Source organism: Neoarius graeffei, chromosome 11 (assembly GCF_027579695.1).
Source record: "Neoarius graeffei isolate fNeoGra1 chromosome 11, fNeoGra1.pri, whole genome shotgun sequence".
NCBI lineage: Eukaryota > Metazoa > Chordata > Actinopteri > Siluriformes > Ariidae > Neoarius > Neoarius graeffei.
In genome coordinates, this window is record NC_083579.1 from 55,377,682 (window position 1) to 55,398,563 (window position 20,882).

Here is a 20,882-nt window from a genome sequence, read left to right on the forward strand (position 1 = left end):
GCATATGGAATAAGTTTCCAACAGTTCTGACCAATAACACAAGGATGATAGTGTCGTGTAACGACTTGGATTGTTCGCATAATAACCATTCATGAAATTTAATGTTTCCACTGAAATTATTTTATTTTAATTTCCCTGGCTCGTAAAACAGGAAGTGCTGGACTCTTATGTGAGCGGTTGTATCAATATGGCTCGATGAAGAAAAGTTAAAGCGTTATTGTCAATAACAGAGCAGTTTGAAGGACAGTTTGGGGTTGTTGTTGTTAGGCTTTGGCTTTAACCCGAGCAGGCTGTGTGTGGTTTAACAGGGGGCATGTTTGCTTTGGTGAAAGTGAAGCAGGCTGCAGCTGCAGCAGGACGCCAGTGTGTCCGTGTGAAGAGCCTGAGGGCGTTCAGTACAGCTCACTCGTCCTGTGAACATGGAGAGGAGGGAAACGGTGTATACGACATCATCATATCGGGTGGAGGAATGGTGGGGACTGCTATGGCATGCTCGCTAGGTGAGTTTCCTCAAAACAGCCAATTTACCCTCCTGCTCGTTCTGTGTAATGTATCCTACGACTGGCTTAAGTATAGCGTGTCCCAAAAAGCCCAGTTATAACGCTGATTCCCCCCCCCCCCCCTTCACTTTTCTTTCCTCTGACCCCAGGCTTTTTCAACATGAAGAAGTGCTCATTTAGTTGGATGGAAGTTTTTAGTTGAGGCAGAGAATGAATGCCCTCCTGTTTTAAAGCTGCAATTGCGGTTTCAGTGAAAACGCACTCTGGGGTCCTGGGGTGCAAACGTGGCCAAGGGCCAATCAGCATACAGATCTGATGAAAAGCCCAGTCCTTTCCTGCAGAATGACCCCTTCTGGATAAACTGTTTCACCAGAACCAGCCATCTCCCATCAAAACACTGCACTGTGCAGAGATTTTCCAATCAGAAAGTGCTGATTATCCAAAGATACACAAGTGATCAAATTAATGTCTTTTTCTGTAAACTGTGGGTGGTAAAACAGAGCATCTGGACTTGCTTGAAGACGTTTCACCTCTCATCCAAATTCCGAAAGGCTTCTTCAGTTCTGTCTGACTAATCGGGAGTATCAGGTATTTATCCTCTCATGGATGAAAAGCAATCCTAAGGTGTCGGTGTGGGTCACTGGGGGCTGGGTGTGAACGGCCTAGAGCAGGGGTGTCCAAACTGATCCATAAAGGGCCGTGTGGCTGTAGGTTTTCATTCCAGCCATGCAGCAGCACCCTGATTTGGCTTATTCAATCAACTGACACACCCACCCTTTAATCAAGGGTGGGTGTGGCTGCAAGTATTTGACTATGGTGGGGTTTACATTAGACCGTATCAGCGGATCATCAGATTAACGTTTTTAAAACGATTCGCGTGCATACAGCAACGCCAATACACGGATACGCTCGGCTCCGCAGGCATCCTGCGCTCCAAATCACTCCGCCCTGAACAGCGAGTGCCCTCTGGAGGGTGCGCACTCCGGCCCTGCGCAGCTCACAGAGCACGCGAGTGAAGTGCACGAGCAATGATTCGGGACTGAGCCGCTGTGTGTGTGATCCTAGTGCATATCGGGCATGTGCGTCACTTACCACTTGCAAGTGGAAGGATGGCAAGCCTAAAGACAATCATAACTACACAATGGGCAGTATTTGCATCAGTATTTGCAGTATTTTCATACTTTTATACTCTTTAATGAAAGGTGATACAAGGCAGAAGTCCGGGCCGTTTTTCAGCAGTCACGTCACATGACCAACGCCAGCGAATCAGGAAGGTGGATGTCACAGTGACGTTGTCCAATGACGACGCCAGCTAGAGCTCAGCACAGCGTATCCGCGTATTCTCAATGTTTACACAGCACCGGACCAGACACGATCTGGATTGAATACGTGGACCCTGGCGGATTCCCGTTTCCAGGCGTTTTAATGTAAACGGACAGTGCATCCGCGAAGAAAACGAGACAGATATGGTCTAATGTAAACTTGGCCTATGTGAAGACAGTTCAGTTGATTTGAATGAGCCAAGTCAGGTGTGCTGCTGCATGGTTGGAATGAAAACCAGCAGCCACACGGCCCTTTATGGATCAGTTTGGACACCCCTGGCCTAGAGAGTCGTTGGGGTGATCAATGGGTTGTTGGTTCTCACTGTCCTCCTGTGAGTCACTGAAAACAGCTGGGTTTTGGTGTGCATTCAGTTGTCTGGGAAGTGTGCCAAGGACTGCATTGTAGGAGGCTGATAAATGATATCTTAGGGCGTATTCACACCTACGTTGTTTGGTCCGGACCAAACGAACCAAATTTCCGTTGGTCCGGACCTTTTGGGTTGGTCTGAATACAAACCACCGAACTCTGGTCCGGACCAAACAAGCGGACCGAGACCGAGCTGCAAGGTCGGACTCGGTCCGGGCCAAAGGAACCCTGGTGCGGATCTTTTGGAGGTGTGAAAACAGACCGGACCTAACCCGACAGTTTTGCTTTTTTGTACCTCGGGAGCTTCCGTCGTTTGTCAAGCAATATGGGAAACAGAGTCTTGACACTCCACCGCAAAGTGCAAACACTGTTTCGGTTGTCAAGGGTCGTTCAGTCACCAGTGGTAGGCGAGTACAAAAAATGAGTAGGGGGCAAACGTGGGCCGAGGAAGAAACGCGCACCCTTGTGGATATATGGGCAGATGTCCACATATCTGAGCTTTTGGAGAGAACACACAAAAATGCCGACGTGTTTGCTGTATTCAGTGAGAAAATGAAGGAGAAGGGGTTCACGCGCTCCCCAGAACAATGTCGGCTAAAAGTGAAGAAACTCCGTCAGACCTACATTAAAATCAGAGACATTCTTTCAAAAAGTGGCGGTACTAGCGACGCAAAAAAGAAATTCATCTATTGCGTGAAGAGCCAGAACTGTCACAACATGATGTGCGCTCATCAGCGCTATCCTCCGTAGCCGCCTTGCTAGGGTATTAGGCAGAAAAAGAAATTTACCAGTCAAAAATAATATTTTATATAATCCTGATAAGCGCCGCAGGTGCGAAGACGAGCGCCGCAGGCGCGAAGTCCCTCTAGGGGGGTCTGGGGGCATGCCCCCCCAGAAAATTTTTGAAATGTAGACTTCATTTCCTGCATTCTAGGACATTTTCAGGGTGAAATGGCGTGTAATTTTTGATCAGAAATATTGCATATTTTTACTTTGTATTTTTTTCAGTTTCACTCCTGAATGTATCAGATGTATGTATGGTGTCTGATTTGGTAACAAAAGTGAAAAGAAAATAAACAACAATGAATTGTATATAATCTTTTGATCTAGTTACAGTATTTAATAAAAACAAACAAACAACAGTATTCTATTTTACCATACCCCAATGAAACCCCCTTGTTAATCAATGTATCACACATACCTTTTCTGTCTTTTTGTGGAAAAACGAATCAGTTTTTGTCACATTCAATTTGGGGCGTTTGTTGGGATTCATCTTGATCCAGAAGAGTGAGTCAGCAAAAAAAAATGCGGTTCTCCCGCCAAGAAAGAGGAAACTACAACGCAGGGTGTTTGGCAATTTTCGACCAATCAGAATTCGCGATTTATTCAGTCCGCATGTTACAAGATTCAGTGCGGACCAAAATGGCGGAAACGATGAAATATTCTGATTTTTCATTTCAAGTTTTCAGTATTTTTCGTATTAAACTGTGTTTCTTACGATTTGTAAATGATGGCGGAACCACACACGGACTGGCCATCGGGAGTAGCGGGAGTTTTCCCAGTGGGCTGGTGGTTCAGTGTGGGCCAGCGGAGAAAAAAAAAAAAAACAGTTGCGCGCTGGCCTTTAATATGATAAGCAATGTTAACAGTTTCTTTAACAAACTGTTAACATTGCTTATCATATTAAAGGCCAGCGCGCAACTGTAATAAGCAATGTTAACAGTTTGTTAAAGAAACTGTTAACATTGCTTATCATATTAAAGGCCAGCGCGCAACTGTTTTTTTTTTTTTTTTTTCCTCCGCCGGCCCACGCTGAACCACCAGCCCACTGGGAAAACTCCCGCTACTCCCGATGGCCAGTCCGTGTGTGGGCGGAACATAACTGGATTTATCGGATGACATGTGGGAGTATTCATGTGCGAAAATTTTCGGCATTATCGTCCGTTTCAGTATCCGTCTGTGTGTATACTTGCCCGTTGAAATCGGCAATTGCCCGTCAAATTTACGGGTGGACGGGTCTCTGCCTAATACCTTACGCCTTGCCCTTTGTCGTCGTCGTTGATAAATTACTTGTACAACAGCATAGTAATCGCACAATTGTGAAAACAGTAAAAACTGGAAAAAACATATAGCTTTGATGACATTAAAAAGAATAACAGCACGGAAAGCCTCCATGACTACTTTTGAACTTAACGCTTTGTGCGCGTGTCGTCTCTGACCAATAGCTGAACGACCTCAGGGCGCGTGGCTTTGTTGACAGATTTTGGTCCGCTTACTAAAATGTACAGTGTGAAAGCGAACCGCACCAAAATGAAAAAATAAAAAAAAACATTTGGTTCGGACCAGAGCAAGTGAACTATCGAACTATCCTGGTCTGAATACACCCTTAGACCAGCCAGCTTGTCCAGGGTGTACCCTGCTTTTCGCCCGTAGTCAGCTGGGATAGGCTCCAGCTTGCTTGCGACCCTGTAGAAGGATAAAGCAGCTAGAGATGATGAGATAAGAATTAAAATTCCAAAAAATGATAATTACACTAATGCAGCTCATCGCAGCCTCGTGCATCATCAAAATTTGTCTCACGGCCCCCTTTCCCATGTCACTGCCAGGGTCAGCGTATGGTCAGCGTGACTGCATATATTTTATATGGGGGTGCCTTGAGAATTTGCATACTTCTGAAGGGTGCCGTGACTGAAAAAAGGTTGAGAAATGCTGTCTTAGGCCCTGTCCACATGGCAACGGATTCAGGTGAATCCGATAATTTTATCGTTTCGGCCTGGTGTCCACACGGCACCGGTGTTTTGGGTGCCCCAAAACGATATTTTTTGAGAGCGGTTTCCAGAGTGGAAAAATCTGGCAACGGCGCCATTGTGAAGTCGTCTGTATGAGTAGAACGGATTTGTTTACGATGACGTCACAACCACATGACTAGAACAAGCAGCACTCACTCATTGATGCCGGGTAGAAGAAGGGGTTTATGCGCATGCATCCTACTTCTTCTATTGTTCTGGTGTCTCCGATGGGACCGTCTTACAGCGCACGTAGAGGTGTGGCATGTGTATTGCATCATTTTCAGCAAGCGTTGCGTTGCCATATGTACCTGATATTTTACTGATCCGTTACCCATGTGGACGCGATATTTTTTTTACCCGCTAAAAAAAAATCTCGTCGTGTGGATGTAGCCTTAGACCACCATCTCTGTTCAGTGATGGACGTTCCAGGTTGACAAAAATGGCTTCTTTAACTCCTCGCTCATACCAACGATCCTCTCTGGCTAAAATGTGTACATTGCAGTCCTGAAATGAGTGTCCTTTGTTGTTAAGATGAGTGTTCTTCATCCAACAATCCTTTGATCACCTCAATGAGACTCTAGGCCGTTCACATCCAGCCCCCAGTCAGCGCGTTTACATGCACACAGAGAGAATCGAATTTCTGCCGTTGCTCGACTGAAATCGAAGTTCAAAATGCCATGTATACACCTTAATTCAGCTGAAATTGAACCGAACTTGATTTCTCGGAATCGAGCTACACGACCTAGATTATGCGATTTCTGCCGAGCTACTTAGTGCATGTATACCCTATCGAGCTAGTAGTCGAGCTACTTACTGCCCCTTCCGGGAGTGACGAGACCACAAGCGGGAAACACAACAGCCTCGGTCGGCATGACAACAGTAGTAGCGAGCAGCAGAAGAGGTCAGGAGGAACAAACGAAGAAGAGAAAATGGCGATGTAGAGCTCTCTGAAGTGTGGGTGGAGCACAGAGGACGGCAGGACAAAGCTTCTGGTACTAATAGGCTTTTTATTGTCAGACTTTTCAGTTTAACAGCCTACTTTTATTCTTGAGAGAGAGAAACGCACGCACGCGCGCGCTGTGTTCTAGTCCCGGGATGAGCTCTCCCCTCTGCTCTCCCTCTGCCTCCTTAAATAGGGCGCGGTTACTGGGAAGACACACAAACACAGGTTAATTACCGTCAGGTGTAGTGATTCTGCCACTCACCTTCCCTGGCTCCGCCCTCCTGTCACAGACCGGCGCTTGACCACGCCCCCACTGCCACAGGCAAGCAGAAACGTGCACTTCTGGAACAATGAGGAGACAGAGTTCATGCTCATTCAGCTTAAGGAGTTGAATATATTAAAATTCATGGACGGGAGAAAAACGCGCAATGGAGAACACGGAACTGATAACTTTGTTTACACTCTTGAATAGCTCTTCTTCATGACGACAACCGGAAGTGTACCAACACGATGGGGCGTGTAGCGCCACCTGTGGCTCGGGTGCACAATGCACCTCACACAATAGCCCGATTTCAGTTGTGTGCATGTACGATTGGATTTCTCTGGCACCCTGCTGGGACCTTCAGCTCGATTACCGACAGCAGCTCGATTTGGATGTGCATGTAAACGTAGTCAGTGACCCACACCGACAGGATGACTCAATGACGCCTTAGGATTGCTTTTCATCCATGAGAGGATAAATACCTGATGCTCCCTACCAGTCAGACAGAACTAAAGAAGCCTTTCGGATGAGAGGTGAAACGTCTTCAAGAATCTTCAAGCAAGTCCGGTTGCTCTCTTTTACCACCCACAGTTTACTATGACCTGGATGACTGAGAATCTTCACAGACGTGTCTTTTCTGTACCTTTATAAGTGCTCTAAGGAGCCAACAGGGAGACAAGACTACAGGTGCTTCCTAATGGATGCCTCAGTCACTCCTTCCTTCTGTGTCCCAGAAATCACTCAGAATTCGTCATCGTTAAGGAAATATTAGATTTTTTTTTTTTAGATTAGATTCAACTTTGTCATTGCACATGTCACAGGTACAAGGCAACAAAATGCAGATTGCATCTAACCAGAAGTGCGTAGCAGTAAATAACACAAGTGTAATATACAAATATAAATGTACAGAAATTACAGGGTATGGAATGGTGTGTGTGTGTGTGTGTGTATATATCAATCAATATATATCAATTCTTTTAAAGAACAAGAAACCTTTATTTGTCGCATGCACACTCCAAGCACAGTGAGATTCATCCTCTGCATTTAACCCATCTGAAGCAGCGCACGCACACCCAGAGCAGTGGGCAGCCATACTACAGCGCCTGGGGAGCAGTCAGGTATCTTGCTCAAGGGCACTTCGGCCCAAGGCTGTCCCATGTTAACCTAACTGCATGTCTTTGGACTGTGGGGGAAACCAGATCACCTGGAGGAAACCCACGCAGACACGGGGAGAACATGCAAACTCCACACAGAAAGGCCGTCTTCGGTGGCTGGGCTCAAACCCAGAACCTTCTTGCTCAGAGGCGACCGTGCTAACCACTACACCACCGTGCCGCCCACACAATTATTCTGTGACTGACAATACGTCAGTCACAGAATAATGATAGTTTTGGATGAAAAATACAAACCAAAAAATCAAATTATGATTAATATAATTTTACAAGTGCGGGTAAAGCACTTGGAGATAAAAGATATCAGAAATAATGATATGCTTTTTTCACAGACATATTTTATGATGTTGCTTGTGTTGTACGTGTATGGTATAAGACCACATTTTCTGCCTCCAAGTCCAAATGATAAGACAATACGTCAGTTATAGAATAATGATACTTTTGGGTAAAAAATACCAACCAAAAAAATCAAATTATGATTTAATATAATTTTACAAGTGCGGGTAAAAACATGTCAGAGATAATCTCTGTTTTCCCCCCTCAGGCTTTGAACCGAATTTGAAAGGCAGAAAGATTCTTCTACTGGAAGCTGGCCCCAAGAAAGAGATGGACAAGGTGCCAGAGGTTTACAGCACACGGGTCAGCTCTATCAGCCCGGGCTCAGCAACACTCCTCAGTGGTATATTACATATCAGCACACTTGGTTTTAAACTTATGCTTTAATTCCTCTGTTCAAGCTGTGTTTGACCGGCGTCTGTCATATTTATGAGTCATGTATACATCTCATTCAGTTCAGTTTGAGTCCATGTGGTTTTAGACAATTTTTTTTTTCCTAACAATTTTATCTTAATTCTTTCATTACATTCACTCATCATGTGCTTTAACAGGAACACCTACCTATACACCTGCATATTTAATGCAATTATCAGAGCTTCAGTTAATGTTCACATTCCGTGTCAGAATGGGGGGGAGGTGATCACGATAACTACCGTTCCACCAGCGTGACCTAGGTGCTAGTTCTGGGCTGGTGTTAGTGCCAGTTCTGAGTTGGTTCAGTTTGTGAATCCTCTAAGAACCAATTTGCTTTTTCATGGGTTAGAGAGACACCATATAGCCGCGCCATTACATTTCTATATACGTCTCTGCTTTCCCAGCAATGCTAACGACAATGGCCGACTACTGGATTATGTCGACTACAGGGCTCCTGCGGGGTTTTAAAAGGTAGTTAATTAAAATAGGCTAAATTATGGCCAGTAAAAAGTAGTAAAAGGTAGTAAACGTAATCTGACGTGGTAGTAAATTTTTTTGACCCCCATCCAACTGGGCCTATGTGTTTTCTAATTCGTTTAATTAACCTGCATGCCATAATATCCATAAATTACTACATTTTGGCGAATTTATTTTTATGTATCGAGGAGGACCGCAGTGAGGAGTTGGTGGCGCATGCGCATTGAATTCCAATAACGGTCGAATCCAGTATAAATTTATACCAGAGATTGTTTAGTACGAGACTGACTTTGTTTATACGGCTCTAGTCGAATCTATCTGTTAACCCGACTGGCGACATCTGCACGAGAATTAAACAATGGGGAAATGCAAATTTTCAGACCTCTGGCTGGAGGAACCTGATTTTAAAGACTGGCTAAAGGCGGTAGATGGCAATCGGCGAGAGGCGTTCATTGAAAAGTTGATCGAAGAAAAGGTCAAACAACTGAGGCACATGTAATGCGTTGTGTGTGCGCGTGCGCGCGCCTGGTGCGTTGTGCGTGCGCCATTTGAGGCATCCAAAATGTGATGAGCAAATCTGTTGAACTGTTCAAATGATTAAGATTAACCCTGTAAAACACTGATCTCTGGGAGGAAGGTGTTGACTCTGCCCACAGGCCTTCATGACTACAGGACTGGTGCAAATGACTATCTTAAGCAAACTTGGCAATGTGTTGAGAGACTGCCAAAATAGGGCTTGGGTTATGTGTGTTTTGTATCTTTAGGGTGTGTGTCTTGTCTTTGTCATGTATGTGTGCGTGCGCCTGGTGCGCTTTGTGTGTGTGTGGATTCGTGTTTGCCATTTGACCTGATTTAAATGTAATGAGTTGATGTACCTAAGCACATAAGATTTTTTGTGCAAATCTGTTCACCTGTTCAAAAGATTATTCCACAAACAAAATGTTGGCCATCTTGAAAGTGTTGGCCGACAAAATGTAATCAGATCTTGTACCTAATGTGAAGTGTTGACACACAAGGTTTAGTGCAAATCTGTGTACCTGTTAAGAGGTTATGGGCCACAGTTTCACAGTTCAATAAAATTATAACTTATATGTGGAAGTTTTTCTTTTATGCAAATATGCATTGCTCCATGTGTAGCCCTAGCAATGGGAGATTCTATTATGCGTCCAAAGGGAAAGAGTTACACTACCGGTACGTTCAGATTTTCTTTCTATCTTGTCTCATCAATCCAACTCTTTGGGTAGAGTTGTCACTAACTTATATGTAGCACATTCACTTGGACTAACACATACACTCAAAGATTACCTTGTTAAATTGTGAGAAAATGTCCAAATCCAAATTGTCGCTGTGGTAGTAAAAAAAATTGTGAAGGTAATAAAAAGGTAGTAAATTCAACATAAAATATCTGTAGGAACCCTGGACTAGACGCCATACTAGCTCTGGTTCTTTTAAAAATGGTGGTCACAAAGTTTTGGCTGGTCTTGTTGATCATAATGAACCCCCCCCAAGCCCCCTGGTTCTAGCTCAGCAAAGCGTTGGTGCTGCTCAGTTTTCTTGACCAAGAGCCAGTCATTTTGCTGTCAGAACACAAAGAACTGGTTTGAGGTTAGGCACCAGATCCGAACCAGCCCTCAAACTGCCTTGGTGGAAAAGGGGTAAATGACTGTGGCATGGTGTCAAACAGGCAGATTTGAGTATTTCGGAAACTGCTGATTTGCTGGGATATTCACTCGCAACAGTCTCTAGAGTTTACACAGAAGGCGATGAAAGATTTTAAAAAACTCAGTGAGCAGCAGTTCTACAGGCAGAAAAGTCTTGTTGATGAGCGGCAAATCAGTTTATTTATATAGCACTTTTAACAACAGATATTGTTGCAAATCAGCTTTACAGAAAATAAAGACTTCAAACATATGAGCTAATTTTATCCCTAATAAATGTATTTATCCCTGATGAGTAAGCCTGAGGTGACAATGGTAAGGAAAAACTCCCTCAGATGATATGAAGAAGAAACCTTGAGAGGAACCAGATTCAAAATGGAACCCATCCTCATTTGGGTGATAACAGTTACAGTAGCATGATTATAAATAACTAGCTTCTATAACTGTGTCCTATATGGTCACAAAGTGCAGCTGTGTAACCAGAAAATTCATTATAGTTTTAACATGAAGTCTGTTTTGTTGAAGTTATCAGCTGTTCGTTGATGGAGACTTGAGTGCAAGATTGTTCATGACAACTGCAGTCCTAAAGTTATCATGACAATTGTAGCCCTAAACCATCATAGCAAAGTTGTAAGTGTCCAGAGCCATCTTCCAAGTGCGTTGTTCAACTGTCCATATGGAGCCATCCTCCACAGCAGCGATGTGTTGAGACTCCAGCCAGAAGTAGGACATCAGGATGGATCAGGCAGGTTTGAAGAGCGGAAGAGGTCAGCACCACCGGTGTCTCAGGATCGACATGTAACTCGACAGTGAGAGGAAGAGGTGGGGGAGAGCAAGAAAACACAGGTTGTTGGGTATGCCCAGTGTCACTTTTGTCCTTTTGAGAGGTTAAAGGAGAATGGCCAGACTGGTTTGTGTTGACAGGAAGGTTATGATAACTAAAATAACTAGCCTTTATCTTTACACCTGTGCTGAGCAGAAAAGTATCTCAGCATGCATAACGCACCATAACTTGAGATGGATTGTCTACAACAGCAGAGACCACATCAGGTTTCATTTCTGTCAGCCAAGAATCTGAAGCTACAATCAGCACAGGTTCAAAGAAACCGGAGAGTTGAAGGTTTGAAAAAGATGACCTGGACTTTTTCCAATTTTCAGCAATCCAGGTTTATTATCCCCTGCTGGCCAAAAGGCCGAAAGGGGGATTACGTCGTGGCGATTTTCGTCCATCCCGGGAAGGGTGCTCACCTTCTGAAATCAACTCCTCTCACAGTTTTTGGAGGAATTTCATAAAACTTGGCAGGATTCTTTATATGTCGGTACTACGCATATTGCAATTTCGTTAAATTTGGTCACATTTTACCAGAGTTACAGCCCTTGATTAACAAAATTATACTTTGACAATTTCATGAGAGCGTGTTTTCCTTCTGAAATGAACTCCTCTCACAATTCGTGGAGGAATTTCACCAAACTTGGCAAAAAGTATTGTTATATGTCAGTAGTACACGTATTGTTTATTTTGTCCAATTCGGTCGCATTTTACCAGAGTTACAGCCCTTGATGAACAACCTTGTACTTTCACAATTTCATGAAGGTGTGCTTGCATTCTGACATCAACTCCTCTCTCAATTTTTGGACGAATTTCTCGAAGCTTGGCAGAAGGCCTTGTTATTTGACCGTAATACACCTATTGCGATTTAATTTCATTTGTGAAAACTTTACCAGAGTTTTGACCCTTGATTAAATAACTTTGTACTTTGACGATTTCATGAGGGTGTATGTTCTTCTGAAATCAACTCCTCTAGCAATTTGTAGAAGAATTTCACCAAACTTGGCAAAAGGCTTTGTTTTTGAGAGTTATACGCATATTGAAATTTCGTTTAATTTGGGCATATTTTACCAGAGTTATGCCCTTGATTATTAACGAACTTGTACTTTGGCAATTTCATCAAGGTGTGCTTGCTTTCTGAAATCAACTTCCCTTGCAAGTTTTATCCCCCGCTGGCCAAAAGGCCTGAAGGGGGATTATGTTGTGGCGATGTCCGTCCCAGGAAGGGTGCTCGCCTTCTGAAATCGACTTCTCTCACGTTTTTTGGAGGAATTTCACGAAACTTGACAGGATTCTTTGTTATATGTCGGTAATACGCATTTTCGTTCAATTCAGTCACAGAGTTATGGGTGAGTCGCCAGCGGGGGATATTGTGCTCTCGGAGCACTCTTGTTCCAGGATGTTGGCAAGCTCACTGTACCACAGACATAATTTTGTTGTAGTGTGTTTAGTACACCTAAGGCTTACGTTTCTGTCAGTGCACTGGAACTTTCAGTATGTCGAGTGTGGATCAGATTTCTCTGAATATATCTCATAAAAACTGAGTGTGTGTGACAGGGCGAATGAGAGAGAGGCAGACAGTCAACAGCCTGAACTCCAAGCACAAATCTGTTAGTCGTATGACCTCTCATACTATGCTACAAAGAGTCTAGCTTTAAATTGCTTAATGATTGATAATATCTTTAAATAATGTGCTATTTTCGGCGTGTGTGTGTAAAACAAGAATGCTGATTAAACATTTGTCATATATACAGCGCCCTCCACAATTATTGGCACCCCTCGTTAAGATATGTTCTTAGGCTTCTAATAAATTCATTTTTTTTTTAAATAATATAGGACAACAATGCAACGAAAGAGAAAAATCCAATCTTTAATTCAAGTGCATTTATTCAGTGGGAAAAAAATCCCACATTAAGAAATAATCCTTTTACATTAAATCATGTGTGCCACAATTATTGGCACCCCTGATGTTAATACTTCGTACAATTCCCTTTTGCCAACAAGACAGCACTTAATATTCTCCTATAACATTTCACAAGATGGGAGAATACAGAGAGAGGGATATTCGACCATTCCTCTTTGCACAATCTCTCTAAATCATCCAGAGTCCTGGGTCCTCTCCTATGCACTCTCCTCTTCAGCTCACCCCACAGGTTTTCAATTGGGTTGAGGTCTGGGGACTGAGATGGCCATGGGAGGAGCTTGATTTTGTGTCTGGTGAACCATTTTTGTGTAGATTTGGCCACATGTTTAGGTGGTCATTATCTTGCTGAAAGACCCAGTGACGACCCATTGTCAGCTTTCGGGCAGAGGCCACCAGATTTTGATTTAAAATGTCCTGGTATTTCAAAGAGTTCATGATGCCATGCACCCTAACAAGGTTCCCGGGGCCTTTAGAAGAGAAACAGGCCCACAGCATCACCGATCCTCCCCCATACTTCACAGTGGGCATGAGGTGCTTTTCCACATACTCCTCTTTTGTGATGTATGATATTGTTTGTTGCCAAAAAGCTCTATCTTGGTCTCATCTGACCAAAGCACACGGTCCCAGTTGAAGTCCCAGTACCGCTTAGCGAACTCCAGACATTTACATTTATGCTTGTAAGTAAGAAAAGGCTTTTTCCGTGCATGCCTCCCAAACAGCTTGTTGGCATGTAGATGGCTCCTGATGGTTGTTATGGAGACTTTGTGACCCCAAGATGCTACTCTTTGATGCAATTCTCTAACAGTGAGCTTTGGAGAACTTTTTACTTCTCTTACCATCCTCCTCACTGTGCGTGGTGGCAAGATAAACTTGCATCCTCGTCCAGGCTTGTTTGCCACTGTTCCAGTTGTTTTAAACTTCTTGATGATTCCTCTGACTCAGCGCTCGAAACTAACGGTGTCCCGATGTCCCGGGGACCATAAAAAATGTCATCGGGATACAAAATTATCATATCTGGGACAATCCCGGGACAATGGAAAAAAAATAGATCTAGAGACGACAATTCCCCCGGGGGAAATCGTGAGAGTGATGCAGTGCGCGTAGCAGTCACAGTTGCCGGAGCTGAGCTGGACTGTATTTTTGTCTCTCTCTGCTCAGCGTGCGGGTGGGGGAGGGGCACACAAAAAGGGCAGCTTTCCGTCAGAGCGCTCCCTCCAAACAACGGGGTTTACATGAAAACAGAAGGAGATATTCACAAACTTATTTCACATTGAGTGCCACAAGGGTCTCCTGAACACACTGATGTACTTTTTTTGTCTGTAGTGTAAAAATTGAGGACACTAGAACGAGTTAAAAACGAGTGGCTTTTCTGATTTAACAGTCAAAGCGCAGCCACGTTTATAATGGCAGTCTATGGGGCTGCGCGGCTGTCCTCTCCTCACTTTCAGGCTTCTCATTCAAAAACTGCAAGTCCTATCGTGTAGGTAGACACATTCTGTGAATCAGGACAAGTGTGGCTACTACTTTTGAGAAAATTGTGTGTGTAGAGTGAAAATTGGGGCTGAAAACACAGTTTAAATGAGAAAGTTTGAGCTATTTTTCCAAGCTCTCTACACTCTAACTTAACGAGCTCCATTGGTGTGTAACGCAATAAACACCCATTATAAAGCCGGAATTTCTCCAGGAACCCACATGGTGTTTGAGCTGGGACTGATCCAAAAGTATAGAACCTAGCAAAAAGTTGAATGCCAGATCCACAGAGGAGAAGTTTCTCTACGTTTTAAAGTTTGAATCATGTCTCTAGGTGAAAGCATGCCAGAGCAGCGGATGTTTGAAAATGTGTGTAGTTTTTCAAATAATTCCATAGAAATGAATGGGAAATTTATCTAGGTCAAAGAAAATGAAATTAAGCACTGTAAATAATGTAAATGATTTCTATGACTAAAGGTTACAATAAAAAAAAAAACTTGGATTACATTGCTTTGTTTGCACTTATATGATATGACACTTTTATCCGAAGTGACTTTACGTTTTTTTACAGTGTTACAGTCCCTGTAGCAATGTTGGGGTAGATGCCTTGCTCAAGGGCGTTTCATCTATTGATGGTATGGCTGATGGCTTTCAAAACATCTCTGAATGGGGCAACAGGTATATTACATAAAAATGGATAACGGTAATGGTGAAAATGATAAGTTGGGCTTATAAATGCCAACAGATATTCAAGGTACAAGTAGATGAAATGAACATAAAAGGGGTCTTATTTTCAACTAAAGTGTACTGCAGATGTAGGGAGTTGAAACATTTTCTGAATGAGCTAGTTGGCCCCTTTAAATAAATGGGTATCTATTCATACAGTGAGATCGCCAAAGTTTAATAAACTGAAAATGCAATAACTAATTTTGAAGTAGATGTATAGGACATGTGTCACTTGTGTTTTGTGACTTATTGTAAAAATGATATAAAGGGTTCAAAATCGCATAGTTACAAATATAATAGTAACTTCATATGATAATATTAACCACTGGTTATTTCAGAGAGGAAAAAAATGGGGACACTATTGCTTCCATTCAGGACAATACAACACAGAATTCGGGACCACTGGGGGACACAAAGAAAAAAAGTTAATTTCGAGCCCTGCTCTGACTGTGGATATGGGCAGATGTAGGCGAGTGGCTATTTCCTTGTAGCCGTTGCCTGACTTATGAAGGTCGACACACATCTGCCTTACTTGGTGTGTTCTCTTGTCTTTCCCACGTTGAAGAATGGATAAGAGAAATAGGTCTCTGTGTCACATCATATTTATACCCCAGGGAAACAGGATGCGATGAATTACTAATTAAAGGTTCCTAGAAACTCTAATCAATTTTATAAACTACAGTAGAAATGACAGAAATGCTTCGATTACCGTATTTTCCGGACTATACGTCGCTCTGGAGTTTAAGTCGCATCAGCCAAAAAATGCATTATGAAGACGAAAAAAACATATATACGTCGCACCGGACTATAAGTCGCACTTTTTTGAAGGGTTATTCTATCCATAGAATCTGTGATTGTATCTGATAAGCGGTGCGTGGTTACTGCGCGACTGCATTGTTTATTTAATAAACGAACAGCTGAGCAGTGATAACGCGCCCTTTGTCCTGTAAGTAGCCTAGTCTGATTATTTTAAATATTTACTACTATCTTTAATACTATCACTATCGTTATTACTAATAGCCTATATTATTATTATTATTATTATTATAACTAATATTAGTAGCCTATTACTGATGCATTAATCAGTTTGCTTTTAGAATATTTTTACCGGTAGGGCTTATTATCGCCCCATGGCTCTTTCATCTTTGTTATTAAAGCTGTAGTCATCATCGAGGAGTGTCATTTTTCATTTTTGTCGAATTTTATTTCATCAAATCAGAGGTCAAGTAGGCTATAGGTATATCATCTCCAAAGACAGGTACGGTAGTAAAAACAACCGTCTAGTGAAAAAAAACAACAACCACTCGGAGAAAAAAACAGGCAGAAAGTGCGCCTGCCAGTTAACGTCATATCAGATAAAAACATTAAACGTTATTCAGACCATTAACACCATAACATCAGAGACGAAGAATAAAGTTCATCTTGGAAGGAGAGTTATTTTTAAAAATGCAAAACAAAATAATTTATAATAGCCCAGAGAAAAACTGGCTGAATATGTACTGTAGCATCAAGTTATTCAAAAGCCTATAGGCCTAAAATCAGGGCTTAATTTGAGCCGGAACATGACGGAACAAGATCCGTAACCTCCGTTGTCGGATCCGGCAGCTATTTTCATTTCATTCGGTGTTCCGGCAGCTATTTAAATGGATCAGATCACCTCCGTGACCATCACAAAGGGGAAAAAAATCAAACAATAAATTAAATAAATAAGTAAATAAAAATTTGTTTAATGTTCGGTTTTGATTTTGATATCTGTTGTTGATTTCTCTCCTATGACATCCACAAAATCTATGCGAAAGGGGAAGAGGGAGGGACATGGGGTGTATACTTCCGTTCAATAGAACACTGGGTTTTTTGTAGCCGTTAGCTTGCGCTGTGGAAAAAATGGCAAAAAAAACAAGAAAGCTTACTAAAATTTTTAAAATGAATTCTCCAACTTGTTTTGTAAACCCTTTATTTCTTAACTATTACTTGAATTGATTGCACTTATGTTTGCTGGCACTGCTTTTAATGAGTAGGAGAAAAACAGGGAGGGCTTGGAATATGACCGCAGGTCGGAATCAAACCCGGGTCCCCGGATTTATGGTATGGCGCCTTACCCACCTGAGCCACGAAGTCCCGCTTGCACTGCTTTTAAATACCCTACTTAAATCCTTAAAATGAGTCATTTAGCTCATGTCTTGTGTGATCTGATCTCCAATGGTGAAATAAACCGGCTGTGATATGAGTACAGTCTGTTATTTTAGAAGATAAATTTAATATATAATATATAGCCTAATAAAAAATATTTTATAACATATCACGACGTATTACTGTCTGTAACTGTTCGTCACTAAAGCATTTTCTAAGATCATAATGTCTGATATTATTATTATTATTATTATTATTATTATTATTATTATTATTTACACACACAATAAGCGCGTGTGCGTAAAGTTGTAGTAAACCACCCCCCGCCTTTTTTTTTTTTGAGTCGTCGGACCCACCCACCTCCTGCGTTCCGGGACCTCCCACTTCACAAATTAAGCACTCTAGGTCTACTATAGGTCTACTATAGTAACTATAGGTCTATCATTAATAATAAAACACAGTTCAATCAAGTTTATCAAGCTGACAATTTCACTCCAAATCAGCAAATCCATTGAATTCCTCATCCTCGGTGTCGCTTCTGAACAACTCTGCCAATTCCAGTGGCACACGAAGCGCCGTTTCCTCTTCTTCTGCGTGGCTGTCGTCAGACTCGGCATCAGCTCGTTATTCCGCGGTGAAAAAAAAAAACGTATATACGTCGCACCGGAGTATAAGTCGCATGGCCAGCCGAACCATGAAAAAAAGTGCAACTTATAGTCCGAAAAATACGGTACATTTATTTTCTAGGAATTGTTATGGGTGCCAATAATTGTGGAACAGGTGATTTTATGAAAAATAATTATTTCTTAGTCAGGGATTTTTTTTTTTAATTCACTTGAGTTAAGGGTTCATTTTTCTACAATTTTCAGTGTGTGATTTATGCTTCTGCAATAAAAATTGAATTTATTTTAAGGCTTTTAACACATCTTAACCAGGGGTGCCAATAATTGTGGAGGGTGCTGTATAAAATTAAATAAAATGCTACCATTCAAAAGTTTAGGGTCATTAAGAAATGTCCTCATTTTTGAGAGAAAACAGTTGTTTTGTCCATTAAAATAACATCAAATTGATTAACAATGTCTAGACAGTATTTTTGATGTTGTAAATGACTATGGTAGTTGTAAATGGCTGTTAATGAATGGAATATCTGTATAAATGTAGAGAGGCCCATTATGAGCAACAATTAGTCTTGCGTTCCATTGGAATGCTGTGTTCACTAATGCAAGTCTGTCACTTTAAAAGGTTAATTGATCATTAGAAAACCCTTTTGCAATTATCCTAGTACAGCTGAAAATAGGGGCAGCATGGTGGTGTAGTGGTTAGCACTGTCGCCTCACAGCAAGAAGGTCTGGGTTCGAGCCCCGTGGCCGGCGAGGGCCTTTCTGTGTGGAGTTTGCATGTTCTCCCCGTGTCCGCGTGGGTTTCCTCCGGGTGCTCCGGTTTCCCCCACAGTCCAAAGACATGCAGGTTAGGTTAACTGGTGACTCTAAATTGACCGTAGGTGTGAATGTGAGTGTGAATGGTTGTCTGTGTCTATCTGTCAGCCCTGTGATGACCTGGCGACTTGTCCAGGGTGTACCCCGCCTTTCGCCCGTAGTCAGCTGGGATAGGCTCCAGCTTGCCTGCTACCCTGTAGAACAGGATAAAGTGGCTAGAGATAATGAGCTGAAAACAGTTGCACTGATTACAGAAGCAATAACTGGGCTTCTTCATACTTCGTTTACACGTAGCCGGGTATTTATGAAAACGGGTATCTTCTCCTCCCCGTACTAGAAAATAATTCCATTTACACAGTGCTCAAAAACAGCCAGGGAAGGCTGTCAAAAACATGTCAAACAAATAGAAAGCCAACCAGAGATCTGAAAGCCAAGGAGGAGGGACCGTCAGATCACAATGCTAAAACTCCGTTTTCCCCATAACACGGAGAAAACTCCGTTTTCCACTATTTACACGCAGGCATGAAAACGGAGTTTTCACAAATCTCCACTTTGCCCGGAGTTTTCGAAAGCAGCCGTTTTCAGTGACTGAAACCTCCGTTTACGTATAAATGATGGGTGCAACCGCATAAATAAATATCCATTTTTATAGGTACCCGGCTACGTGTAAACGGGGTCTCAGACTAGTTAAGTAGCTGATGCATTAGCAAATGTGGGTTCGACTACTGACTCAAAATGGCCAGAAACAAAGAACTTTCACCTGAAACTCATCAGTCTATTCTTGTTCTGAGAAATGAAGGCTATTCCATGTGAGAAATTGCCAAGAAACTTAATATCTCCTACAATGCTGCATACTATTCCCTTCACAGAGCAGCGCAAACTGGCTCTAACTGCAATAGAAAGAGGAGTGGAAGGCTCCGATGCACAACCGTGCAAGAGGATAAATTCATTAGTGTGTATTTCTCAAAGTACAGACACCTCATAGGTCCTCAACTGGCAGCTTCAGTAAATGGGACCTGCAAAAGACCAGTCTCAACATCTACAGTGATGAGGTGACTCCAGGAAGCTGGCCTTCTAGGGAGAGTTGTGAAGAAAAAGCCCTATCTGAGAATGGCCAATTAAAAAGAAAAGATTGAGATGGGCAAAACAACACAGACACTGGACCCAGGAAGATTGGAAAAAAGCGTTATGGACAGACCAAGTTTGAGGTGTTTGGATCACAAAGAAGAACATTCATGAGACGCAGGCCAAATGAAAAAGATGCCGCAGGAGTGCTTGACACCATCTGTCAAGCATGGGGGAAGCAGTGTGATGGTCTGGGGCTGCTTTGGTGGTGGTAAAGTGGGAGATTTGCACAGGGTGAAAGGGACCTTGAAGAAAGAAGGCTATCACTCCATTTTACAACACCCTGTGGACAGCACTTGATAGCGCTGGATGTCATACCCTGTGGACAGCGCCTGTTGTCCTACAACAGGACAATGACCCAAAGCACACCTCCAAACTATGCAAGGACTATTTGGAAAAGGAGCACACAGTTGGCATTCTGTCTATAATGCGGTGGCCAGAACAATCACTGGATCTCAGCCCTATTGAGCTGTTATGGGAGCAGTTTGACCGAATAGTACGTAAGAAGTGCCCATCAAGCCAATACAATTTGTGGGAGGTGCTCCAGGAAACATGGGGTGAAATATCTTCAGATTCCCTCAACAAATTGACATCTAGAATGCCCAGGGTCTGCCAAGCTGTAATTGCTGCAAATGGAGGATTATTTGACGAAAGTAAAATTTTGAAAAATTTTTATTTCAAATGAAAATCACTATTTCTAACTTTGTCAATTACTATTTCTTATTCATTTCATAATATTTTCTGTTCAAACTAATTTTTTCCCCATGAAAAACAAGGAAATTTCAAACTGACCCTAAACTTTTGAACGTGAGTATGGCCAAAAGTATGTGGACACCTGTTCTGGTGTTTCATCCACACCCACTGCTAACGGGTGCTTAAAATCAAGCATATATTCATGTAGTCTCCATATACTGCCATACATTGGCAATAGACTGGATTGTACTGAAGAGCAGGACTTTAAACATGGAACTGTCATAGGATGCCACCTTTGCCACAAGTCAG

General features: G+C 42.4%; 1 protein-coding gene across 1 annotated transcript in view; it reads left to right on the plus strand.

Annotated features, from left to right (window-relative positions):
• Window positions 1–39: 39 nt before the first annotated feature.
• The window catches only part of coq6 (coenzyme Q6 monooxygenase), a 34,624-nt gene continuing 13,781 nt past the window's right edge, over window positions 40–20,882 (plus strand). The window contains exons 1-2 of the mRNA XM_060934247.1: window positions 40–500; window positions 7,900–8,034. Of these exons, the coding sequence (XP_060790230.1) occupies window positions 314–500; window positions 7,900–8,034 (322 nt within the window). The 5' untranslated portion in view covers window positions 40–313. The remainder of the gene's footprint in view (window positions 501–7,899; window positions 8,035–20,882) is intronic.